Source organism: Ananas comosus, linkage group 11 (assembly GCF_001540865.1).
Source record: "Ananas comosus cultivar F153 linkage group 11, ASM154086v1, whole genome shotgun sequence".
Lineage (NCBI taxonomy): Eukaryota > Viridiplantae > Streptophyta > Magnoliopsida > Poales > Bromeliaceae > Ananas > Ananas comosus.
The window spans coordinates 9,041,043-9,067,703 of NC_033631.1; the positions used below are offsets into that span (position 1 = coordinate 9,041,043).

Genomic DNA, 26,661 nt, shown 5'->3' on the forward strand with positions numbered 1-26,661 from the left:
CAAAAATATGCTTCTAATATTCAAAGTACAAAAATAATTATATGGAAATATAGTTATTAGTAATATGGGAAAAAGAATAATTTATGAGATTGATACTAGTTTGCAGTCTCACATGTCTTTTCTTCGCTATCAATCTATATATTATTCATTTATTTTAGTTTATGCAGAGTCAAAATAAATAAGATTATTATAATTTAATATTGTGATTAAACTATCTATCATATTATACTAAATTAAAATTTATCATACGAATAAAAATTTCTTTACTTTAAAAATATTCTGATATATTTTTTACACAGCATAAATTTAATAGTAGGTAGGTAACGGCGGCATATGATGCTTAATTGTAACTTAAAAAGTGCTTACGGCTTGCCACTTAGGTGTGAGAGACAGAAAAAGAGAAGAAAGATGAGAAACTATATGAATAAGCTTTGAAGAATGACGTCTCTAGTTGAAAAAAGAAAGACAAGAAAAAAAAGAAAAAAAGAAATATAAATATTAATAAATTTTGATTTTTTATTTGGTCTATTGGGTTTGTTTTTATGGGCAATAATATTGCCCATTTAACTAACTCAGATTTTCACTCACGCATATATAAATAAAATATATTATATTATATATTTTTAATTATATATATATATGATATATATAACTATATATATATACTTATATTCTATATATATTTTAAATATATATTACTATACTATCAATTAGTACAAAAACCTTAGATACTATTTTGAATTTTTCGCGCGGCGTTGGTATGAAAGGATGTAGCGTTGTATGATAGTGCGTCCCCGTTAAATTAACAGTGCGCCTCCTAGGCATTGAAGTCAAGTGAGTTGGCTTTATGTACCATTAAACGGGTGGAATGATCAAAGGGTAGATCTAACGGTATAGAAACTTAATTAGTACAAGGCTTAGCGCACTATCGAATAGCTTTAGTACGGACACGGACTCATATACTATATATTATATATAGTCATATTATATTATTATATTATATAAAACTAGGCTACTATGCGCTATTAGATCGCACCAAGTCTTGCGTGCTACAAGTTTTGGCGATTGGATTAGAAGCATGTTGCGGTAGGGCATGTGGATGCGCCTTTAGGCGTTGAGTGGTGTGTTGGTGGTAATAATTATGATTTTAACGGCTGCTGTTGAAATATAATGCAAAAGGGTAGATCTAAACGCCAGGAAACTTGGGTAGCACCAAGATGCTTCGTTGCCTATTAAATAACATAGCGCCGGACTTCTATATATATATAATAGTATATATATACTTAGTTAGTGTAGAACTACTATGCTTATCGAAAATATAGAGGACTTTACTGTGTTTTCGATTATTTGACCCTTTGATTAAAAATAGTATGGTTGGACATGATTTTTTGTCTCCCTTAGGATTAAATATACTTTGAATTGATAGCTTCCATAAGGTAATAATAATATTAATCAAAGATAAGAAACGATTAAAGCGATTGATCTAAAGAATAAAAAAATCGAAGCACCGATCTTCTTATACTTCGATCTAGCATAGCAGCTCATAAACTACTATATTACATCATATATATATTCCGAGCTTTTCGCGACGCTTTCGAGCCTTAATTACGAACGAGCCGGAGATAATACTCAAGCTCGGTTGAAATGATTTCGAAGCCTTTTTTGTCTGTTCAAGCTCAGCTCATTTAATTTCGAGTCGCGAGCTGGAGCGCAGCCAATATCGAGTCAAACGCCGAGTCGAACGCGAGCCGGCTCGCTCATTTGCCAGCCCTCTTTTTGTCATGGACGAAGTCACTTATTACAAGGGGGATACCGCCTTAACCCCAAAACAAGATTTTAGGGGAGTGGTTAGCTCCCCTATTTAATTTTTAATATAATTTTAAAATTTAATTGTAAATTGTAAGTTTTTAAAAATTTATAATTTGTAATCTTAAAATTAATATTAAATTTTTTAATTTTAAAATTTAAATGTTAATATATTTCCCCGCATTAACGTTTGTGTGGATGTTGGAACTAGTTATTAAGCCCATATCGTGGTGACAATGAGGGGAATATTCTTTTGTGATTCTAGAAGTCAGCGTTTTAGCTATTTGTGACACAGAAAAACTCTGACCTTTCGGCAACAGAATATCTCATTCTTCATTAGAGCTGCACAATTGCGGCAAGAAACCAAAATGAGGTTATAGCCTCAGGAGCTGAATCTGCAATTACGAAGTTTCTGGTTTCTAGCTGCAGTGCGAAGCCGTCGGGAGATTTGAGAGCCACTAATACTTTTGAAGAGATGGAGAAAAAGAAAGAGGCTCAAACCTCGACCCCTGTTTGAGATGAAAGGCAAACGAGCGAATTCCTCTGTCTGGGCACGCAGTCCTCGCCGCCGAATTATAGTAGGCTGCGAACTCCTCTTTGGTTTTCTCCGCTCTGAATCGGGTTGCGGCCTCTGCCACCATTGCAACATCCAGGACATTCAACACTAACAACATTCTAAAGTGCCGAAAAATAACAAAAAAAAAAAAAAAAAAAAAAAAAACTAAATTTTCTATTGCAATTTGCTCCACAAAGCTTTGATTTGTTGCCAAATAATTCAACTAATATCTAATTGCACTGAAGTGAGATTCGTTTCATTGAGGAGACATTCTTTACTCCCACCAAATTACATTTAAGTAGGTCGAATTCGAAAGATAATAAAAGAATTAGTGGCGATAGAAAAAGCGATACAAAAAATTGAGCAATCGATGAGGACGAGAGATTTTTACGAGTAATTGATATGGCTATTGCGTAGGATGTCTGGCGCGAGGCGTCGATGGGCGCAACACGTACTTCGCCGCCTTTTCTTTCTGGCTCCCTCAGCCACTCCTTAGGCCCCGCTTCCGATCCCAAACCAAAATCCTCCAAATTCACGAATCCAAATTCACGAATACACGATCAATTAATCAAATCCTGAGGAAGAAGAAAGGAGAAGAAGAACGGTACGGCATTCCAAGGAGAAATGCGGCGCGGCGGAGGAGGAGAGGCGGAGGTGATGAAGGGGTGGCGGGGGCCGGAGCAAAGTTGAGGAGGAAGAGGCGGCGGCGGCGGGAGCGAGGCGGCGAAGCAGCCACGGAGCGGAATTTAGGGTTCCGACGTTACGACGGTGGCCATTGTGATTGCGCGCGTGCTCCAGCTCTCTCTCGCTTCTCTCTATGGAGACATTTTTGTTGGGGGGGCATTTGGGCCGTGCTTTATGTGTTGGCGCAGGGGACTAGATAGTGCGGCCCCGGATACGAAGAAGTCGTTACAGGCCACGAAGTTCGGCGCTGTGTTTTCTCTAGTACAGTGTATACGTTGCCGACTTTAGTTGGTTTCGTTGTGTACATCTTCGTAGCCCCCTGCGTAGCGTATTTTACCGTTTGTTTGAACCAACTTTTTCTTAGATTATTGCTACAAGAAAAATTGGTTAGCTTTTTTTTTGTTTTGGAAAAAAAGATTATTTCGTATTGGGCTGTTTTTTTTTTCAAAAAAATATAAAAAGAAATTCATAGAAAAGTTTTCCGTTGGTTTTGTTCGAGAAAAAACTAGCTTCCACTCACAACAAAACTACTGTTTTAGCGGCGATTATTTTTTAAATTAGCGGCAATTACAATTGCCGCTAAAATGTTTTGTGGCAATTTTAACAATTGCCGCTATTGGGGGTCGCTAAAATTTTGCGGCATTTATTCCGGCGGTTGGTAAAAATCCAAATAAATGCCGCTAAATATTATACAATAACGACTATTATAAATGCCGCTAAATAGTATGCAATAACAACTATTATAAATGCCGCTAAATAATATACAATAATAACTATTATAAATGCCGCTACAATTAATTATAATTGCCGCAAAAAGCATACTAAATGATTGATTAATAAAGCTTATAGCGGCAATTAAATTAATATTAAAATACTTAATTAACAACTAAATACTATAATGAATTGAAATATTAAAAAATATTAGTAACCAAAAAGCATTAATAATTTGTATAACAAATAGTCTCAACTCTCAAATTACAATATCAGAATTCAAATTAAATTTCAAACATAAGTTCTAACAAAAAATACTTGTTCAAAATGTAGCAAAAAAATAATAAACACCGCATGCCTTGCTTCCCACTTCAATTTTCGCAGCTCCAGCTGATCTGGATCAACCAAAAAGAAGTCATAAAATTAGTATATAAAATTACCAAATAAAAATCATCATATCAAATTTCTAAAAAATATGAAAGTTAGGTTGTACTGATTTGGTCTAGCTTTTCTTTTCATTTTGTAACAATAGCATTCAAATTAAGTAAACAAGCACATTTGAAAATGAACATGAGAACAGCGAAAAGAATTTCAGGCCAATATCACCAAATAGGTTAGATTAATATCTAGAGGTGAGAAACTAAAACTACATACAGTTTATCCTAGGAACCTCAGAATCAAATTAAACGAGTAAGTGCTGTAGTAGGTAAACGTGAAATAGTACTGGAAAGGATGTTAAAGGGTCTTTAAAGATAGTAAGACTTTTACAGGTAAAAATACTACTGGAAAACATATCAACAGATCTATAGTAAATAATTTACAGGTGTAGATGGTAAGTACACCAATCTAGCAGCAGTAATATTAAGTGTCACATCTGTCAAACAGGGATTCTTAATCTTTTCACTGAAGCATGAAGCCAAACAGAAATTCTTGGTGCCAAAAGCAGAGACTTCAGTTTAAAGCTTTGATTTCTAGCTAAAATTCAAGATTTAGAGCAACTCAGATAGCACTTCTAAAGAAACTCCAGCCACTATATTTGAGAAACATGACAAATTTCATGTTCAAATTTCCCAGGATTTAGTTGTAACCAAAGAGGAAAAAACAATACATGTACTGCAAATTTCTAGACATTTTTCCTTCCAAAATATGAATAAAGAGAATTGAATCATACAAAATATATCAAAATGAGGCTGATCTTTTAAATAGGTATACCTCAATTGTTTTTCCATTAGAAGCTATAACTATATCTCCAAGTCTCATGCCTGTGCCACTTATCATATTTTCACAGGCAGCAACAACAAAATGAACCTGGAAACAGAACGCTCATTAGCCATGTTGAGAAAAACTAATTTTAGATGCCTTAGAAAACATTATGTTTGAGAGAAAAAGGAAAACCCAGTTACCTCTACTCCAGGAGGTTTGATTTGACCAATAGCTTTTGCTGCACCAAAAGTAGCAGCAGCGCCGCCCATATCAAATTTCATTAATTCTATGGAACAGCCTGGCCCAGTCTTTATGTTGTAACCACCACTACAATAACCAAGGAAAGAAGCATTAATCAGTCCTGTTCAGTTATTTGCTTTACACTAGAAGCATGTACATCCTGCAAAAAAATTATTAAAGCACAAAATACAGCATCTGGAAAGATATGATTTAGAAAGATAACCTCCGTGACTCTGGCATTACTGGCAAAAGCTTACAATTGCACAGAATGAAAGAGAAAAAACAACTTTTCTTGCTTTAACTTCTTGGAATCAAGAAATATACTTAAAGATGTTAAATTCTTGTGTAAGGACATTTACCTGTCAAATGTTAAACCTTTCCCAACAATAGCCAGCTTTCTTTTCACATCACCACCTGGAGGCTTATAACACAAATGGATAAAACGAGGAGGGTTCGCAGATGCTGCAGCAACACCCAAGTATGAACCCATCTTTAGCTCCTTGCATTGCTCCACGTCTAGTATATTTGCAGTAAAAACATCACTATACGAGGAAGCAACTTTTGAAGCCTCTTCCGCAAGTACACCTGAAGGCAAGAAAGGTTACTATAAGAAACATCAATTTCCAAGTTCTAGGAATGAAGTCAAATCTGGGAAAATTAAAAGGATCCAAAGTCTACTAACCAGGGGTAAGAACATTTGCTGGTGCATTTACAAGCTCTTTTCCAAAAATTACTCCAGTACAAACATCACTTGCATACTTGAGTTTCTTGTCCAACTCTGGTCCAGAACCCAAGCCAATAATATCCACTGCTTTGAGTTGTGTCTTTTTCGAGTCAGATTTAAACCTGTTGTCTTCATACAGTCCAAGCACAGTTCCTAGAAATTATTTGAAATTAGATATATAGAGTGGGTCCTCTAATCAATCTAATAATAACAAAGACACCTTTTGATCAGCTGATTATCTTACTTCAGCAAAGCCTATGAAGAGATCTTCCATCATATTTGAATTTAAGGGCCATTCTAGACTAGTTTATTAAACAACTTCTCTACTCCAAAAAGTAGTAGCCAAGCATTAGAGAAGCAAATGTTAACAAGTTTTATTCTAGCAGGAGTGAAAATTAGCTTCTAAGCCCCAAAACAAACTTCAATTTAAAGCTTCTGCTTTAGTGGGAAGCAATAGGAGGATTTTAATGAATAAAACTATCAAAGTTTAGTATGAGGCCAGAACATCAAAATACACATTTCAGCTGAGGTAAGGAATTGCTGGTTTTCATGAGAAAACATTGAGTTATACGAATTTATTATGTTAGGTGTTTCGGTCTTTAACTCTACTGTGCTTAAGAATCCCAATTGCGACATTAATGACGAATTTTTTATGTTAGGCTTACCGTTGGCGCACCCGTAAACATTTTCAGCTAATTTCAATTTAAAAAAGTACACAACACTCCAAATCCTCCTCACCTTTGAAAATCTTCAGTAGCTTAGCTCAGCTGCAGTGTTCCTTTCGACGCTTTTCTTATCCTGTAGTCATTGTTGGTGTTTAGCAATTGCTCAAATTGTGTTTCACAAGAATAAAATAGAGCATGGAAAAGCAATATTTCTGCTACAGGTCATAAGTTAAAAGTTTCCAATTACATAAATAGGTGCATGATCATGAAACATGTCACTGTACCAGATGAAGTGTGAAGTTAAAACAAGTTATGAATTAAAAAATTCCGCTGAGATTAGCCGAAGATTACTGTTAGTAAAGCAAATAAGTTAATGAGAAATGAGAAAGAAATTAAAAAAAAAGCAATGGAAAGAGAGAGCAAACCACCAAAGGGGCCAATCCAGGTGACTTTGTTACCTGCAACACTTGAAAAGTTGATAGTGGCTTGTGCAGAGAGATATCAATATCTTATTTACAAGATCTATGTGCCACCACATCACCTACTTTGTCCCAATCAATGTAAGAAACACAGCTATGACATCCTTATCTAAAGATGACATGCAATCACTGTTCTGTTCATTTATATGAATGGCTATCAACAAGTAATATCAAGAAATATAAAATTACATACACCTCAACTCATTTTCAGGTCATTTGACTCATCATCCATCCGAAAGATGAGATCAATCTCTACTAATGGACTTGCTAATCATGAACAGTGCCCCATTATCTGCCCAAATCCATCCGACCAATATGGATTTTTTGGGTCTAATAATAAACAAATTACAAGAATAATGAAATATATAATAATTAAACTATTTAAAAATTTAAAAAAAAAAAAAGAGAGAACACGAGAACTTAAGCCTTGCACATGAGAACCATTGGCCCCTTTGGTTGTGATAACAACCAAAATTTTTCACTAAATATTCTACTTTAGCAGGAAAACAAACCCAGTAGATGTATAGAGTATAGATTGTAAATAATCCACCATCGGCTCGTGCATTCAATTATATACAATTTAAGTTTCAGAGAAAAACAAGAAAAACAAGAAAAATGTGAGCAGTATCAAATGAGATCTCAAAGCATTATTTATAAAAATCTTTTTCCTCGTAGGGGACGCTCCTTTTCTGCACAGCCCATGCTCAAACAATAAGGTACCATCACCCTACTGGCCAACTAGTCTTTGAGGTTTTAAAGTAAGCGAAACTGTAATATATCTCATTAAGGATATGTATGAAATCAAGGAGCTAAATGGTAGCATCTCTCATTGAGGTTAACAATCTTCCATACTGATGCAAAAACAACATGAGACAGATGACAAAGTAAAGAAGATAAAATAAATAAAACAAACTTTGCCAAGTGAAGTTACACTCATTTGTGATGTACAGGAAATAGAGATAAGAAAAGACGAAGAATGCATATATGACTCCTAGTTGGTGAATTTACCATCCATATCTTTTTGAAGCTTTGACAGGTGAGCTTTAGTATCTTGTATTTTCATCTGCACCAATTTTACCTCTTTCTCTGCTTCAAGAGTTTTAGAGTTCAAGTCATCATACTCCTTTTTTAGAGATCTGAACAAGATGGTAGAAAACCTTATTATTTATCATAACACAAAAGGAAAAAAATTCAACAATGCCATATACCAGGTGCAGAATGTTAAGACAAAGAGTTTGCTTAGGCAATATGATGATATGATGGTGTAATAAACTTATAACCTACATAGATGCAGAGGTAGCAAAAGAATCCTTCCAATGGAGAAAATTATAACATGATCAGATATTTGTCCCATATGACTACAAATTTTCCACCATAGTCTACTTTTGCCTATATTTGTAGGGATTACTTTTGAACCATCTAAAGATATGTACAGCAAATTCAGGAACTACCGAACTAGAATAACAAAAGTCGCACTAGAGAAACATCCTTGATCTAGATTCATTTGGGTGTTACTCTTCAGCTAAGCAGTCGTAGGAGTTTAAAGAACAACATATAGTTAGAACTTAGAAGACAAATCTTGTCAGACTGAAGCTTCTGAATACAAAAGATATGCATCTGTCAAGGAAATAAGGAACAGGATCACATCAATATATGAAAAAATGGATGCAAAATGACTAAAATTGAAAGCTTAATAAATTTGCTTTAGGATCTCAAACAGTAAATGCTACATTAGTAAAAGAAAGTTTGCTTTGCCGTGAGCAATTTGAATCTACAAATGATAAGGTTATGTTGGCAAAAGGAAGTTAACCCAAATAGCAGGTACTGGAACTATCTTTCCTTTTTTTTTGAGAGAGAGAGAGAGAAATAGCATTTTACATACGTTCTTTCTTTTTTAAAATAAGCTCAGCTAGAAATATAATACAACTAGATTTCGAACTTGAAACTTTATGTATCAAACATTAAGTTCTTAGATATGATCGGTAAGTTTACGAAATGTCTCGTTAGAAAAGTTATAGGTCTGAAATGAAAATCACAGAAATTATTTTCAAATAACAGTCTGAAATCATCTAGTCCCATGATTTTGATTCAAAAATAGGAGCGTATAACCACGAGTCAAATCCTAATCTTCCAATTACATTCAATGGTGTATTCACGTCTGCAAACATGTTTAAGCAAAGTATCAATTCCGTTCATACTCAACAAGTTTGAAAAACTCCCCGGCCATTCTTTTCCCACTATGTCTTCGGTGATATCTTGTTGATTCAGGATTTTCTGGTCTAAATTTGTACTAATACAAACGGGCCCCAAGTACCCACATTAATCTATTTTAGTCCAAAGTTCTGCCCTTGAAAGGAAAAAGAAAACAATAATAATTTATCTTATTGAACTACAGATCAAACAATAGTTGCGGAAATCTAGTAAAAATGCATCATACATTTTTATTGAAGAGTTTAATTCCTGATATCCGAGTAGCTTTGAGAAGTACTCCATCCAAGCCGTAGGTCCATCCCTAGGTGGAAGAAATTAGACATGGTTATAGAACAAATAGTCATGAGCATGCTGATAATTAGCATGAGCAAATGAAAAAAAAAAGGTGGTGTCGCAGGAGAACACCTTAAAGTAGAACTTAGGTGTAATTAAAATAGTTCTCTAAAGTGAAAATATTTTATGTGGGGCACCTGATGGAGCTATATAATGAAACACCGACTAGTTATGATACATATCATTGTTATAAGTATGAACATTCTGAAACACATAATTCTTGAACAAACTGGATAATGCAATCAATCTCAGCCACACACATTAAATACTGCAGCAACCATATTATCAGATTTAGGCATCTATTACATCCAAGAACTAAAAGAAACTGGTTAAATTTAAAATGAAAAATCACAAAAACCCAGAATTAAATTAGAAATTGGACAATGCAGATGAATTCTATGCTCATGAATAATGATCCACCTAATAATGAAAACTCTGCTATTATTAGGTTATTACCTGGCAAACTAATGTACCGTAGCCCTCGCTCGATTTAACGGCGACGAGCACACGGCGCTGAACCTCACCCCGCGAGTCGAGGAGCACCGCGAGGGCTCGTGCTGGCGCCGCCGCGTCGGCGGTGAGCTCGGCGCCGGGCGGCGCCTCCGACGAGCTCCCGCGGGAGCTCCGTGCCCGCACTCGCGTGGGCGACGAGGAGGACCTCGCGGCTGCGTCGGGGGCGCGGGGGGGCGGAGGAGGAGGTTGCAGGGGTCCCAGACCCTAACGGCGGGGCGAGGAGGCGGGACGCCGCCGCGCGGAGGCGGAGGACTGGGGGAGAGGGGCGTGGCGGAGGGCGGTGGAGGAGGAGCTCGGGCTCCTGGCTATGGCAGCGTCGTAGGACAACGAGGGGTTAGGGTTTGGAGGACCTCGTCGTCTTCTTCGTCTTCGGCGTCTAGGACAACGAGGGCTAGGTTTGGAGGAGCTCGGAACTCGCAATAAGGCGAACAAGCTTAGATCGAGAGAGAGTGGGAGGGGAGGGGAGCTTGGATCGAGAGAGGAGGGGCGGGGGAGCTTCGATCGAGAGGAGAGGGGCGGGGGGGAGATACGCTCGCGATAGAGAGAGGCGAGGGTTCGGCGTGGTTGGGTTAGTTTAGGTTGGGTTAGGATTATTTAATATATAAAATTAGTAGGTTAAAACTATATATTTGAAAATAATTGCCGCCAAAGGGTAATAAAATAATAGTAATAGCGGCCGTTTGATAATCACCGCTAAATAATTGCCACCAAAAGTCTCTTTTGGTGTATGTGTGCAGTTACCGTGTGAATACAATCCTTCTATCATGGGTCCCGACTAACGGAGGCTATGGAATAACTCGTCAAACCCCATCGTCGTCATATGTTAATTTATTCGACTCGAGTTTCTAATATCGGAAACCCTTTTCCGCTATTTATTCTGCCCTGGCCAAGGTCTTCTAAACTCGATCATAAAATCAATAGGACTAACACCCCTATTACCAAGGGAGATAGATTCATCTAAGTGCGCACCCTATTCCTACTATGAACCTACTGTAGCCAACATAGCCGAAGGACCCGAATGGCTAGGGACCAAGTGTATGTACAGTCAAATACAGTAACCTCATTGTGAATAGCCGAGGCACCGCAGGTCAAAGGACCAGTCACACTATGCAACAATTGAGTAAGTCACTGACGAGTGAGTAGACATCAAGTGACTTCTCGTGTTGGTCCACGCTCGGTACCCTTGTTCTCTAACAACCACCTGCATATTCGCTTCAGTGTCCCCACACTGTCAACTCGAAACTCGTCTACCCTGAAAGGGAAGCGACTTATGCACCAATCTCATCGGATCAATCACCGTCCCCGTGATGATCCATTGATCGGGAGCATTTAGGAATTAATCACCAATGACACATGTCTCAAATTCTCAACACTTGAGAATATATGTCATCATCTTATTAATTCCTTGGACGATTCATGGACACATACACAACATGAATGGAAATAAAAACCCAAAGTTATTCATAATATTTAAAAGTCAAATACAAATTTATGTCCTAGAAAGAATACATGTGTCGGCCTGGTTGGCTTATAGGGCATACATCTAACACCATGATGCAACATCTTATTTGATTTGAACTGGTTCTCGAGTTTTGAAACATTCATCAAGGTCATGTTTGGTTCAAGAGATAAAGAGATAATAAGAATTACTATCCTTCTCTTAACCGATTATTTCGAAATCACTTGTTAAGAGAGAAGAATAGTAGTTCCACCCATTAAGTAGAATAAATTATCCTCTATCTTATTCCTATACTAATTAAGTTATAAATTATTATAAAATATTATTAATTAATATAATTAAATTTTTTTAAATAATTAACAAATTAATTATTAAATAATTAAATTAATAAGTATTTACATAATAATTAATTTATTTTTATAATTGATTAACTAATTAAATAATTAATGGCTTGCCCGGGAACATCACTCTCCGGCATAATAATCAACGAAAGCCAAAAAGCACAGCAGATTAATCCTTCTATAGGCGGCTTGCTTGGAAGAAAGGAAAGATGAACGCTCCATGCATAAGAAAAGATAGCCTAAAGAGAAGGGATTGGAGAAATTATAACTAAAAAAATACAATCAAAATATCTATTAGAATATTTTTATATACATTATAATTAAAAGTTTTAAGTATAATCTATAAACTATTATGAATCCCCGTGGGATTCAAGCTTTTTCCTTATTTTAGAAAAAAAGTGGGACCCATCTCTTCTGTAAATGTACAGAATATATTTCTTTAGTGGGGTCCACTAAATAATAATGTTTAGCAGAATAAAAAATATTTGAACGTTAATTGAGGAGCCCATAAATACTAGGTCGTTTCCAACGTTTACACTAAATAATAATGTTTAGTGGAATAGGAAATATTTGGAAGTTAATTAACGAGCCCATAAATGCTAAGGTGTTTCTATATATGTAACGTTTCACATAAAGACAAATTTTTTTTAAAAAAATATACAATAATACATGTCCAATAATTTAGGTATTTGTTCTTAAGTGTCTTAAAAAATTAAATTTGTATCGTCCGTGTAATTAATGCAAAGTCGATTATCTCCTCAAGAGACTTCTCGGTTCTTCCCATCCGCCCCTCCATCTCCTTCTCTCTATTTTTTTTTTTTCTTTCGTTCACCTATTCACGAAACCCACTAAATAATAATGTTTAGCATAATAGGAAACATTTAGACGTTTATTGAGGAGCCCATAAATGCTACGTCATTTCAAACATTCGCATTAAATAATAATGTTTAGTGAAATGAAAAATATTTGAAAGTTTATTGAGGAGCCCATAAATGTTGGATGATTCTATATATGTAACGTTTCACATAAGACAATTTTTTTTTAAAAAAAATACAATAATAAGTGTCCAATAATTTCGGTATTTGTTCTTAGGTATTTTAAAAAATTAAATTTGTATCCTCCGTGTAAATAATGCAAAGTCGGTTGTCTACTCAAGAGATTTTTCGGGTTCTTTCCATCCGCCCCTCCATTTCCTTCTCTCTATTTTTTTTCCTTTTGTCCATCTATTCACCACCACCCTCTTTGCCCCTTCACCGTTTCTCGCTCACCTTCGACGCCTTCGGAAGTCCCTTCCTTGACCACCTCCGCCGCTGCAGCAGCAGCCGCCTCGGCCACTGCGTCGACTCAACACAACCAAGATCACTTTGAAAGAGAGGGTTGGTGTATCGGCTGCAGAAGCGAAACATTGACTGAAATTTTCAATATATTCAGTAATTTTGTTTCAGTAATTTTAGAGACCTCATTGTGAATTAATTTTTTAATCGGGTTAAAGTGAATTTTTGATTGTTGTGTAACTATTTTGTAGGTACAGCAGTAAGCGGTATTAGGGGTGGAGAGTGGACTGCGTATTCATAAGTCAACAATCTTTAATAGTCATGATATTTATTTTCATGGTTTGTTTCTACAACCTAACTTTTTTTATCTATTTTGAATGTTACTTAATTGTTGTTTTCATCTTTATCTATATTTTATATTAGTTTTGACAATTTATTCCGCTTTAGGAATTCAAGTAGTTTTCAGTTCAACTATATGAATATGCATAGCAAATAACTATTTTATGATTATCTAATTTCGTATTCTTGGACTCATTTCAAATATGGAAAGAAAAGAGTATATATATAGTTCGAATGTTTAGCAAAATTAATGTGTGATCGAATATAATTACAGTAGATATAATACAAAGATTGTAGATTTATCTTATTGAATATTTTTATTTTGTTTCAGGAATTGACTGCTTCTGCCTGCAATGATTAATTATATTGACGGTTCTTTTTTATTTGAATTTAATGCTTTGTTTATTTTCTCCTATTTTTCACTATATAATATATTTTAAACTAATGTTAATCTTTTTTATTAGGAATTCATTGCTTGTATGTGGTTGACCTGTAATTGTTTGCCTCTGATTTTGTGCATATGACGTAAATTGCAGCAAAAAAAAAAAAAATTTTGCAGCTCTGATCTATGCACTTTGTTATTTTTTTCATAATAGATATTTTTCCATCCATATATAGCAATATTTCAGAATCTCCTACCTAATAAGAGAAATCTGTAAGATTTATTAATTTCATTTCTATTAAATGTTTGAATAGTCAAAAAAAATATAAAAACTACAAATATGAATTATTACCTTACCTTTTTGTTTCTGTATGTGAAAGAGAGAGAGAGAGAGAGAGAGAGAGAGAGAGCATTTTGCCTAATAAAATTTTACAATTAGGTCTAATTGGAAACTCTATAAATTTATAATTTTTGAGTATTTTTTGTTGTCTTATAGAAAATACTGTTAATATTAATATTTATAAACGAATATATAGATTTTTTTTAGAGTATTGAAAAACAACGATTAATAATTAAATGAATGTTAATTTAATGGATAAAAACCTATCGATGATTTGTTCATCGTTGTTGTCATGCTTCATTATATTTTGCATCTTATATATTACAAAGTATAATTTATAAGATAAAATTTCATTAATGTCTATAATCATGTTTCACGTGTGCAAGGCTAACTGTAACTTTTTTCTTGGAGACCTACCTAACTGAAAAACGAAAAAATTATAGTAGAAAAACTAACGTTAAATATTGAATATTATCTACCCGCCGCATCGCGCGGGTCACTATACTAGTACCTTTAATTATTAGTCATGTGGATGTTCCATACAACCAACAATATTAAAATTATTCTTTGAAATCAGTTCAGTATCATAACAATTATTGACTCTATATTAAATTTCTTACTAAAATTCTTCTCTCCTGTGGATCCTAAAAGGCACGTTTTTAGAGGATGTGATCACAGATAAGAATATCTTTCAAATAAGATGATTTTGACAACACCACAAATTTTTCTTCAATAATAAAAAAAAAAATTTGGAAATAAAAAAATATTTACAGTATTTGTAAGTGTTGTTATAAATTAAGTATAAAAAATGGTATCTTGATTCTCTTTAAAATATATCTAGTCATTCCAGAAATACAGCAATCAATAATTATTCTAAATAACCCTTTGAGGATGGGATTAACAAACCCCACCTCCCTAAATTCGTGTTTGAGGTTAATTGGAGGATAACCTCCTTATCCTCTCCTCTAACCCCCAACCACACACTACCTAATAATATAAAAAAATGGTAAAGAACTATATTTCATACTTATACTAGTGTAGCGACCCGCGCGATACGGCGGGTAGATATAATTCAATATTTAACTTTAATTTTTCTACAATAATTTTTCTTTTTATAAAGAACAAACAAAGAGACTGAAAAAAGGACTATAGGAGAAAAAATTTTGATGCATAGATAAAAAGAGAAGAAATAGTAAATACATAAGAAATCTTGTGAAAGATGCTAAAGAGAGAAAAAATAGTAAATACATAAAAAAAATATAAAAAATGTGAATAACAGATAAATAAAAACAAAAGCAGCTAAAGCAACGGCAATAGGGGCAACCATAGATACAACGAAATTTTGAGTGGTAGCAGTCAAAAAATACCTGCAAATGTTAACACTAAGAAAAAGCAGTAATCAGTAAATGTAACAAAATTGATAATTTAAAGATAGTTGATAATTTAAAGAACAGAGTAAATATCTAATTCATAAAATATAAAATTAATGTATGCAAAAAATAAATTGGTTGCAATGAAAATCTGATAATACAGGATATATCTGGGATAACCACCTGAAGTACTTCTTGCAATGCTTCCTCTGGAGCCTGGAGCCATTCGCATCCCAACCCAAGCCTTTGCGATAGTACTGTTCGTTAAAAAAAGGTTAATCAAAGTTAACAACATCTCCAACTTAAATAATGAAATATTTTATCCAGAATTAAGAGGGTAAAAGAAATTTTCTACTTTTTAAGTCAACTTTTGTGCCTGCAAGAGCAGAAACAATATAAAATCTGTTCTTCTTGTCCTGCAAGTCAAAGACATCAAGACATGATTTCAAAAAGACAAATTCTTGGTTATAGATATTACAAATTGCACTTTTTTTTGGTTTTGAACAGGAATATTTACCTTCAACAGAAGATTTTTACTCAATGCACCTCCGAAGTGCCCAACATAATTTGCCTGAGCATGAAAGTGTTGTTTTTTTCCAGCAAGTGAGATCATCTAACCAAACAAAAATGAGTGAAAACAAACTTTACCTACTAACCTGAGCTTCGACCGTCAACACAGCAGGATGATCATAGCATGTAAATTTGATATTCAGCTCATACAAATGACAAAAAGAGCACAATCACTAATCAATTATTTGAGGTGTTAATAAAAGAAGTGTACCTTTTTTTTTGATTCATTGGGTGCTTGAAGAACATGCCTCCTCGACTTGGTCTAATCGAAAACAAAATTTCAAGTAAATTTCGGATGTTATCTTCAAAAAATGAGAAGTATATTTAAGATGTTCGCAAGCAGTACCATAAAAAAAAAATTGCGCAATGGTGATGAGATGATAACAGCACCGTGTTCTTATTCGAAGAAACATGATCAGTTTAGATTGCATCTAAAGAAACCAAGAGCTTCATAATTGCAAAACAATTAAAAAAGATGGAAGTTTTTGTCAACATAGTAAATCAGAGGACATGCATAACAAAGTTTGGTCCTTAACTCTTTAGGTCCTACAGAAGCGCAAGCTACCAAAAAAACTACACATGTTCAGATATTAAATTTGGCAAAATAAAAAAGATCAGCGTAAGAAAAAAAACTATGGTAAGAAATGGAAGGAAAGAAATTGCATAGGACAATAAAGGGGGGAAAAAGCAGAAGTGGCTAAAGAATTAGAACTATGGAAAGCGGACTTTAAGAGGCAAAATCAACATAACTAACTTGTAATGTTTCCCAGATTGGCATTGTCCATGGCCTCAGGATATAACAACCAGAGATGTCATAGTACTCAATCATTTCGCTGCTAACAACAACCTGAAAAGCAAACCATCTTATTACGGATGTACCTTTAAACAAAAATATACATGAAAATGAATCAAAGCGATAAAGGAAACGCAAACAAATTCCCCATCCAGCATACCTCTGAATACCACTCTCCAAAATTCTCATCCTTCTTGTAGGTCAAACCAAGCTTTGTTTCTTTTTTCACTTCCTTCTTTTTTGCTGATAGCATTCATTCCTTGTCAGCTTTGAATGTCAAGAAACCATTTGAAAGCAAGCTAAACAAAATTGTGAAGTGATTTGAACATACCATTCGATGCCTTAGCATTATTCGTCGCCATAGCTACAGCCAAGAATCCCTAGAGTTATAACAACAAATTATTATATGTATGATAGTTTACACCATGAACTGACACACAAACTATCAATAAATATTAATAAAAGAATTATCGGCGTAACAATTTATTGTGTAAACTATCTAAGCAATATACTCATGATTAAGCAAAGGTAAAAACAAATAAAACTTAGCTAAATTATGGACCATTTTGATTTAGTTATTTAACCTTTCAAATTGAATTTACTACTCAACCTTTCAATTTATTTGATTTGAGTCAGTCAACAACACTTTTACTTCAAAAATTTAAGCTAATTACTTTAATAAATTTATAGTTGTGAGAATTGCATGAAATATACTAATTAAACTTGTAAAGATAGACGACGCATTCAAATTTTGAAGTCAAAGTATCGTTGACTAAATCAAATCACACAAATTAAAATATTAAGTAGTAAAATCAAAATTTTGAAAGGTTGAGCAGCAAAATCAAAATGGCTCATAGATCAATACAATTATGCTGGTGACAGATAAATAATACAATTAGTGATTCAAACTCGAAAAGCCACAGAAATCAGAGGATACGGCATTCAAGTCATTCTACATAATCAATTTACTATTAAAAATGGCAAAATCTCAAACAACAGATCCAAAATCATTCTAATTGGGGAAAAAGCAAAATATGCATATAATGTAAACTGAGAAACTGATTCTAAATATCAAAAATGCTATGATGGAGCCGCCACCTCATATTGCCCCTCTCGAGTTACACTAACAATTAGGGTTTACACCGAAAAAAAAATAAAAAATCATATTAAATACCTCTAATACGAGATCGGATTCGCACAAACGAACACGATAACGTCGAGTCGTCGTCTTCCTCTTCTACACCGTCGCTCAAGTACGTGTCCTCTTCCTCCCCTACGTTCTCATCATTGTCATCGTTCTCTTCATCTTCGCCCCTAAGATCCCTCCCATCGCCATCGCTCGCCGTTGGAGAAAGGATCGAAAAAGAAGATATCACTCTCCCTCGACCACCAGCCCCTCAACGACACCGCCTTCCTCTTCCCCCGCTGCGAATCCTGGCGAAGATCGCGCCGTGGATCGCGCCGCGGATCTCGACGGGGAGATCGGAGAGAGATGAGAGGCGGGAACGGAGGGGGAGAGAGAAAGAGAGGGACGGGGGGCAAGGCGGAGAGAAAAAAAAAAAAAGAAATGACGAAAAAGGCGGAGGAATCGCCAGATGATGAAGCGTAGAGAGAGATCGAAGAGGCGGAGGAGGGATTGAAGAGGCGGAGGAGGGATCGAAGCGGCGGCTGTGGGGAGGGTTCGAAGAGGCGGGGCAGGGATCGAAGCGGTGGAAATTGAGGAGGATCGAAGAGACGGGAGCGAAGGAATGAATGGGATCTGAAGTGGCTCGATGACGTGGATTGAATTAGCCTGGATTAAGGAAAATTAGACACGTGGCAAAAAGGAACGGGGATTCATTAGAGTTTATAGATATTTAATTAAGAAACACCGACGAGTAGAATATATTGTTGGAGCAACAAATCATGGAGCAGTACTGGGACGACGATCTACTCATCGCGGCTCAATCCGACTTATGGAACCACCTGTTCGTCTTCCTCAAATCCATGTCGCTCAAGTGCGCCGTCGAGCTCGGCATACCCGACGCCATCCACCGCCACGGCGGCCCCACCTCCGTCCCCGACCTCGTCGCCGCGCTCAACCTCCCAGCCGCCAGACTTCCGCAGCTCCGCCGCCTCATGCGCATGCTCGCTTTCTCCCGCATCTTCACGAGGCAGACGTCGGAAGCCGCCGCCGGCGGGGAGGAGGAGGATTTGTACGGCCTCACGCCGACGTCCCGCCTGCTCGTCGACGACGCCGGAGGCCACCGCAGCCTCGCGCCGTTCGTGCGCGCGATTCTCGACCCGGTGCAGACGGTGCCGTCCCTGCACGTAGGAGACTGGTTTAAAGCAGCCGACGGCATCGTGACGCCGTTCGAGGCGGTGCATGGCGAAGATTTCTGGGGCGTGACGAGCTGCAACCCGGAGTTCAACGAGGGGATAGCGGCGGACGGGAGGTTCATAATGGACGTGGTGGTCAGGAAATGCGGGCATGTCTTTCGCGGGCTGCGGTCGCTGGTCGACGTCGGCGGGGGGACCGGCGCTGCCGCCCGCGCCATCGCGGAGGCGTTTCCGCACGTCAAGTGTGCGGTTCTTGAGCTGCCTCAGGTGGTCCAGGGACTGCCGGCGGATGGGCCCGTGGAGTTTGTTGCGGGCAGCATGTTCTAGCGCGTTCCTCCGGCGGATGCTGTGATGTTGAAGGTGAAAATAAAATTCCGCTCCTGTTTTTTTTTTTTTTTTTTTTTTACTACCACACTACTGCAAAATTAATACTACTTGTAATTCGAGAAGCTGGGAACTCGAAGCTCTTTTGTTTAAAATGCATGGGTGAAATTTTGGAGCCTCCAACGCCGCGCCTTTCCACAGTTCCACATGGTTTCCGCGGACGGCCTCGGGCGAGACGGACGACGTCCCGCGGCCCTCTTTGTAATGTTCCTGAGCTTTGGGTAGGATTGGCTTCAGTATTAGTGACTGGTCGACATCTCTGGAGAGTGTCGGACTGAGTCGGAGTCAATTCTGCACTAATTGGATGCAGAATTGGACTCGGCGCACTTAAATAAGCAAAACTGGAGTTTTGCCAGATTCGGGCACCCAGAACATGGTTTAGGTCGCCCAGAATTGAGTGTTAAATTTAACTGAAACTGGAGCCAATTCGGATCCTATGTTCCGGGCGCCCAGAAGTGGGTCCGGAAATTCTACATCGTGAATATCGTTTGCTTCAACACGTGGCAGGGTGGTAGGTGAGGTCCGCCGGAGCCATTTACGGGCGCAGCACACCGCGAGCGGAGAATTCGAGGAGGATGATTTGTGCAGCCTGGATGTTTCGGTCGCCCGAACATTGTTCCGGGCGCCCAGAAACGCCCGTTTCTGCAGGGACACCAGATTACAGCTACTTCTCTTGGGGCTTATTTTATTCTTCCAGCAGCCTATAAATAGATGGAGGGTGACCCTGGTGAGCTCTTTTCACTCCATCTTCACAGTGAACCCTTGGATATCATTTTCTACCCTCGAATTTCCATAAATTGCTTCAAAATCCACAACTTCAAGCTTGCTAAGAGCTGATTCTGCAGTTCTTCAGCGATGACCTCCAGTATTTTGACTCGTACGCGACGTAGGAAGGTTGGATCGCGGCGAAACTTGGTTTGCTGGATTCTAGACTTCCTGAGGAATCCACGAAGCCCTAAATTGCATAATTTGGTTGAGGTTAGCTTGGTCGAACTCAAGTTTTACTCTGCTGCTATTGTATTTGGACAGAATTGTGGGTTTTTGATTTGTTCTTGATGCTATCTTTGAAAGCAGTGGGGTTTTGGACCTGAGGCACATTCTCCATCATCATTCCCTGGATTTGGGACTGTCCTCACCTGAATTGGAGACCTTTAAGTGAGTTTTGATATTGGAGTTAAGATAATTAAGCTTAAGTGCTGAAATTTTGGTGAATTAATGAATTTTGATGGATTTTGGATATAGATCTTTCGAGTAGCTTGGTTGCTGGTTGTAGGTGATTCCAGCTGAGACTTCCAGCAATTGTGGCCTTCTTGCTGCCAGGGAATTGCTCTTGAGGTGGGTTTTCATCGGTTTACTCCTAAGTAAATGAGTAAATGTATAGTCGACATGTATGCTTGTTGTTTGATCTACAATGTGATTAGATTAAATGCAGTGATTAGCTATGGCTGCAATCTGAATTTAAGCATGCTAAATAAGTGACATTTATAGATGTTGGACTTGGAAAATTGACTTAGGAGAGAAAACTTGCGTTTTGATCCGTCAAATGCTTAAATTATCAGATTTAGCTCTAGGAGCCGTGGTTTGACTGTATCGTTGCAGTATCAGTGCGATGGATATCTGGGGTAGTTTAGAAGGCATTTACGCTCGTGCTGAGGTGCCGAGCTTATTTTTCAGCAGAGTCTAGGCTGTTTCGGGTCGTTGGGTGTCGTCCGGGTTGGCGGTAGACCCAGATTCTTATTTTGGTTCCAGATTGTGCCGAGGGCACGTGGGTTTGGTTTGTAGACATGTTTTGACCCTATTTACATGACCTTGGCTAGTTGGAGTCTGTTTGAGCTCGACAGAGATACGCTGCATACTCGGTTGGATAGCTCCCACGAGTGCCACTCCGGAGGCAGGCGCTGTGCTTTTGCGTTGGTGTCGTGCATGCCAGTTAGACTTACTCTCCACGGACTGATTAGTGTTGAGCTAGCTGGATAGTCTCAACTGGGCGGGGCGGGTGTGTTCACAGTCCCTGGGACGGGTATGTTTACAGTCCCTAAAGAGATTCGGTCAGGATTGACATTGCTATAGTAGGTCAGCATAGAACATGATAGTGTAATAAATGGTAGCTGTAGATTTTTATTCCAGCATTTATTACTACCTTTGCTCTCTTCTGTAGACTCAGTGGGTGGTGGACCGATGTTGTTGAGGGCGACACCCACTGAGGACTACTTGTTTTACAGTAGTTCTCACGTCCGGTTGTTACCCCGTTTTTGCAGAGCCATCGTCATCAGCTGCTGCTGTTGCTGATCAGGATCGAGGCAAGGGCGTCGCGAGTTAAAGCCCTACTCGACTAGCCGAGATAGAGGTACCCCTACTGCAGATAGATGTTTATTTTGAGTTCATGTACATAGTATACTTAACTCGCTAGTGCGAGTAACTCTGTATTTTTGGTATTGGACTATGTATATGGAACTCCGTTTGTTTAGCTTCTGTTTACTCTAGCAGCTCTATACTACTGTTTGTAGTATTGAATGATTTACAGGTACAGCTATCGTTTCGTATATAGAGAAATTTTTTTTGTATACGGCAGATTTGTCGGCGTGCTCGGGGAACGTGTAATCCGGGGCGTGACACTCTTGCTTCTAGCGCCGGCCAAGGCGGCAGAAGAGGAGGAGGACGACGACACAGACGAATTCGGCGATGAGAGCGGCGACGACGCTGCCGTTATTTTTGGCGAATGATTCGCGAATCGCGAATAATTATTTTTGACGAAAAAAACTCTTTTTTTTTGAAATTTTTCGAAAAAATACGAAAACAGCCGTTTAATTTGTATCTTCAAAAATTCGCAAATAATTTGCGAATTATTCGCGAATTAACTAACTAGGATCCAAACTCAACAACCACTTCATGCCTCACGTGGACTTTCCATTACTTTTTTAATAAATGGAAATATGAGTGTAATACAGATTTAGATGTAGCAGCTCCGCCATGCACAACTATGAGCTGGGCAGTAGCACGGCACGGATACTGTAGCATCTATACTAGTTCAGTCGGTCCGATGTATTGGATCGTGCTGCGCCCACTCAATGAGGCCCGCCAGCCTAGCATGGCACGGCCCCAAAACAAACTTAGGCCGTGGCGGGCCAATCGATCATCCCGCAGCTCGGCCCCCAATGCCGTTGGAAGATGGATACTTTAGTCCGGAAAATACATTTTGTGAGACCCTCTCATTGGTGGCTCACCCGCAATCTATTTGAAAACATTTTGTGAGGAATTGTTTCGGAAAGATATTTTCATTTTAATTTCGAAAAATGGTTTAGATCCTCCAAAACATTATTCTTATATGTTGTTAATATGCTGGCAAGTTTATATATATGACGCTCCTAAAGCGCATGTATGGTCTCATCAATTTTTTCTTTTAATAAAATTATTAATACACCAACAGTATAAAATGATAAAATTTTGGAGCATACGAAAATAAATATAATTTTTTTTTTATCGTACTTTTTCACCGCACATAATGTATTTTTTCTGCAATCGAAAGGAAACCTTACTACCTTAGTCATTGTGCCAATTTTGGATGATTGAGCAGTGAGATTAATACAACCAAAAAGTAATTTTAGGGTTAGTATTGCTTGTACGTGTTAAGGAAGGTCAACAGGCTCTTACCTTGTAAATTAGTCAAACCCAAAATAAAATTGTGATGAGATGTAACTCTTATCCCATGGCCCCTCGATTCCCCCCTTCTCTCTCCTTTCCCCATTCCCTCCTCTCCAAGAAACTCTCCAAGATGCTATATCTCCTCTCTCTCTCTCTCTCCTCTCCTATGGAGAACCCAAAAGAGTATGATAGTAGTGGTTAGGAGAGAGGAGAGAGGAGAGAGAGAGAGAGGATGCTATTGCCCGTGGTGAAGCTTGGGTCCCTTGCTCTGAAGAGCCTCAGCAAGCCCATCGTTTCTCGCCTCAAGCAACATGCGGGGCTCCACCCCGAGTTCCGCCAACTTATTATTAACCTTGCCCAGGTCCCTTGTTTTTTTTTTTTTTTGCATTTATTTTGGATTTTTTTTTATTTTTTGTTTTTTGTACTTAGATTTTAGTCTCAAACTTTGTAATAATTCTTATGATTGTTTTGTCTCTGCGTTTGTTTTTCCTTTTTTTTTATTATCTTGTTTTGCTGCTGCTGCTTTGTCTCTTTCTGTTCATATGCATCTAAATAGAGCCGAAGTGTATATTCACTCATAGTTGCTGTGCCTGAAACGCGACAGAGAGGATTGATTGTTACACAACCCTTGATCTGATTTAGTTTTATTTTCTCTGAGCATAAGAAATATCTAATCAATGGCGATCTTTGTTGGTTCCTGTGGAGTTCATCTTTAGTTGGATACATTTATTATAGAAGTTCCTACAGGGTGATTAAATTGTAGACGTGAAATGGAGTAAACAAACAAGGTCTCAAGTGGATTACTTGTAATCCACTGTGTGTGTGGGGGTGGGAAGAAGTTTTTAGTGGGCAACAGCCAAGAAGGGGTTATGACGAAAATAGCTTGGAGAATTCATTATTAGTAAATTTTTTATCAGGTTACGGTTAGTAGTAAATTTTAATCAGGTTAACTCATTCGTAATCTTTCTTTCTGTTTATATAAACTTTTAAGAACTAGTATTGATTATGCGCGCCACTCTGATTTCCTACTAGTTTTCAGATGTCTTAATTAGAGATTAGTAGTGCCTGTCAAATGAGAGAAAATACTAATATTCATGCGATTTGATTGCCTTTGGTTCTTACTGAATCATTTCTTATGTTTGCTTTATCAGGCCAACCATCGTTTCACCACGAATATGCAAAGGCGACTTTATGGTCATGCAACTAATGTTGAGATTCGACCTCTCAATGAGGAGAAAGCTGTTCAAGCTGCTGTAGATCTTCTTGGAGAAGTCTTCGTTTTTTCGGTATTCTTCACTCCTATCTACCTATCTCAAATAGCCTATTTGTAATCAATAGAAACTGAAGTATAGTTCAATTTTTTTTTTTTTCAACTGGTAGAGAAATCACGTAAATGTGATAATATTCTATACTATGTCATAGGCAACTTGTTGCTTTTGATTATTCGACCACTATTTGTCAATTGTGAGGTGGGACTATGCTTGCTTCTTGGACACTGAAGTTAATTCTGTGAGCATGTCTTCTTGTTTCGGTTTGAATTTGTTGGCTTTAATAGAAAAGAAGGCCCCAAAACTACCTGAACTTTAGTGCAATTCGAGATACCTGTGGTTTTGTGTCAGAAAACCACCTCTAAACGGGTTTACTTGCCACAGAAACAGATTGTTAAGATGATTCTAGTATCTTTTTGAAAGATCAGATGGTGAACCCAAATTGCGCTGTAGTTCAGGGAGGGCCAGATCGGTGCACTTTGTGCGCCTTAAATCATGTGAGAACATAAACAGAGTATAGTATTTACTGAGATTCTAGAACTTCTCCCCTTGTTATCTTTCTTTTTGGCCTGTACACAGTTTTAAACTTATCATAAGTAGATATATATAACCGTGTTTCATGTATCAGGTTGCTGGGGGGCTTATTATTTTTGAGGTGCAAAGAAGTGCTAGATCAGAAGCTAGAAAAGAAGAACTACGCAGACAGGAAATTGAGGTAACGTATTACTGATATCTATTCTTCTTTTTCTCAGTATATAATGGCATTTCATCAGATCTGCTTAATTTCTGTTAGGCGGTTTTTTCTTCCAGGAGAGTAGAAGTTTCTCATACAACTTACTGCAGAGATAGTTTAAGAAATTATTTGTAGTTTTAAAATTGCTGCTGAACTTATATATCTATAGTTTACTTTGTTAAACTGAATGCAGTTAGATTTCTTGTACTTGCTTATATTAGTGAAACATTATAGTAAAAGCAGGGATTTAAGTGTTGTGGCACAAGGTCGTACCGAGAACTCGCTGACACGGTACGACAAACAATGTGTTGTGCCGTGCCGTGTTGATGTGTGTCAGTCACAAAAACAGCTATGTCAACCCACACTGTCATGAAATATTTATCTTCTTTGGCGCTAATATATTCTAATTGCTTATTATATAATTTTTTTCAAATTTTTTATACTTTATTAAGATAACTACTAATTAATTTCATAAAAATAGGATTTTGAGTCATGCCATCAGTACGGAGGTCGTACCGTATTGATTCTTATTGGCATACTACGGCACGGGTGGGTACTATCCGTACCGATGGGCACTTAAATTCTTGATTAAAAGACAATTAGGTGATTTAAATTGTAATTGAAGTGCAACTAGGTTAGATTAGTTTAAGGTTAGTTTAGCGTTGGATACTGTCATATGGGTTTATTGTAGACTTTTGAGTCCAGTTAGCAACTCTTTTATCATTTGCTCTCTTTCTCTTTCTCTCTCAAATTGCGCTCACGATATGATCAAAAAGGCGATGGAAGTTATTTTTTACATATAAAGCTTTCATTTTGTAGTGAAAAATTGAAGGTAATTTATCTTTTGATCTAAATGGCAGGGCATGAAGCAAAAGGAGGAGGATTTGATGAAAGAAGTGGAACTACTGAAGCAGAGAATCAAAGAATTCGAACGCCTTTCGCGGGGATGGGGTCTCTCTAACATTCTCAACTATAAGCATGGCCAATCATCAGAAGCTACTAAACCTCTGGTGGCAGTGGTTTAATGAATTCAGAGGCTGGGATTTGTGATTCTGCTTTACCATTGCGGCATTATTTGAGTCTTTTTCTTTAGGTATGTCATAAAATTTTTGCTGATTACTTGTTTGAGCAAGTGAAACACTGGTGGATCCAATGGCCATCTCCTGTTGATCTGTAAATGAGTGTAAAGAGAAGTTGGTTTTCGGTCTTTACCAGATGAAAATTATCCATAAAGAAATTGATAGTTGCAGTTGTTAGAATTTGTTTTGTAGTAATGATCTGATTGACTTCTGATGATCTGTGTATTCAATAGTGGTTTTTAT

General features: G+C 37.4%; 4 protein-coding genes across 7 annotated transcripts; 2 read left to right on the forward strand and 2 right to left on the reverse strand.

Moving 5' to 3' along the window:
• LOC109717138 (leucine aminopeptidase 2, chloroplastic-like) lies at positions 4,626-6,198 on the reverse strand. Its single transcript, XM_020242812.1, has 6 exons — positions 6,169-6,198; positions 5,883-6,024; positions 5,560-5,785; positions 5,161-5,287; positions 4,970-5,065; positions 4,626-4,631 (listed from the first exon to the last, which is right to left on the reverse strand). The coding sequence occupies exons 1-6, from the start codon at positions 6,196-6,198 to the stop codon at positions 4,626-4,628; spliced, it is 627 nt and encodes a 208-aa protein (XP_020098401.1).
• LOC109717322 (proline--tRNA ligase, cytoplasmic-like) lies at positions 5,940-18,752 on the reverse strand. Of its 4 annotated transcripts, XM_020243046.1 has the most exons (13): positions 18,168-18,747; positions 17,325-17,373; positions 17,154-17,236; positions 16,955-17,047; positions 16,412-16,462; positions 16,287-16,340; positions 16,148-16,201; positions 15,986-16,046; positions 15,814-15,887; positions 9,506-9,580; positions 8,077-8,204; positions 6,663-6,722; positions 5,940-6,077 (listed from the first exon to the last, which is right to left on the reverse strand). In XM_020243046.1, the coding sequence occupies exons 2-11, from the start codon at positions 17,353-17,355 to the stop codon at positions 8,184-8,186; spliced, it is 597 nt and encodes a 198-aa protein (XP_020098635.1). In that variant the 5' UTR covers positions 17,356-17,373; positions 18,168-18,747; the 3' UTR covers positions 5,940-6,077; positions 6,663-6,722; positions 8,077-8,183. The 4 variants fall into 4 exon arrangements, with proteins under 4 accessions (XP_020098635.1, XP_020098636.1, XP_020098637.1 ...); XM_020243047.1 differs by lacking the exon at positions 16,287-16,340 and having other exon boundaries at positions 16,148-16,243; positions 18,168-18,748; XM_020243048.1 differs by lacking the exon at positions 16,287-16,340.
• On the forward strand, positions 18,852-19,814 carry LOC109717043 (O-methyltransferase ZRP4-like). The gene has a single exon (XM_020242695.1). The coding sequence runs from the start codon at positions 18,899-18,901 to the stop codon at positions 19,637-19,639; it is 741 nt and encodes a 246-aa protein (XP_020098284.1). The 5' UTR covers positions 18,852-18,898; the 3' UTR covers positions 19,640-19,814.
• LOC109716914 (OPA3-like protein) lies at positions 23,414-26,648 on the forward strand. The gene is made up of 4 exons (XM_020242527.1): positions 23,414-23,699; positions 24,490-24,624; positions 25,235-25,321; positions 26,200-26,648. Exons 1-4 carry the CDS (start codon positions 23,571-23,573, stop codon positions 26,362-26,364), a joined length of 516 nt encoding a protein of 171 aa, XP_020098116.1. The 5' UTR covers positions 23,414-23,570; the 3' UTR covers positions 26,365-26,648.

Excerpts from the sequence above, each read along its gene's own strand:
- LOC109717138 (XM_020242812.1), bottom strand. The coding sequence starts at position 6,198 with ATGGAAGATCTCTTCATAGGCTTTGCTGAA. Across the intron at positions 5,786-5,882 it reads AGCAAATGTTCTTACCCCTG|GTGTACTTGCGGAAGAGGCT; the intron begins GTTAGTAGACTT and ends TCTTGCCTTCAG. Across the intron at positions 5,066-5,160 it reads TCAAACCTCCTGGAGTAGAG|GTTCATTTTGTTGTTGCTGC; the intron begins GTAACTGGGTTT and ends TTCTGTTTCCAG.
- LOC109717322 (XM_020243046.1), bottom strand. The coding sequence starts at position 17,355 with ATGGCGACGAATAATGCTAAGGCATCGAATG. Across the intron at positions 17,048-17,153 it reads TTGGAGAGTGGTATTCAGAG|GTTGTTGTTAGCAGCGAAAT; the intron begins GTATGCTGGATG and ends TTTGCTTTTCAG. Across the intron at positions 16,202-16,286 it reads TGTTGACGGTCGAAGCTCAG|GCAAATTATGTTGGGCACTT; the intron begins GTTAGTAGGTAA and ends TTTCATGCTCAG.
- LOC109717043 (XM_020242695.1), top strand. The coding sequence starts at position 18,899 with ATGGAGCAGTACTGGGACGACGATCTACTCATCGCGGCTCAATCCGAC.
- LOC109716914 (XM_020242527.1), top strand. The coding sequence starts at position 23,571 with ATGCTATTGCCCGTGGTGAAGCTTGGGTCCCTTGCTCTGAAGAGCCTC. Across the intron at positions 23,700-24,489 it reads TTATTATTAACCTTGCCCAG|GCCAACCATCGTTTCACCAC; the intron begins GTCCCTTGTTTT and ends TTGCTTTATCAG. Across the intron at positions 25,322-26,199 it reads TACGCAGACAGGAAATTGAG|GGCATGAAGCAAAAGGAGGA; the intron begins GTAACGTATTAC and ends TCTAAATGGCAG.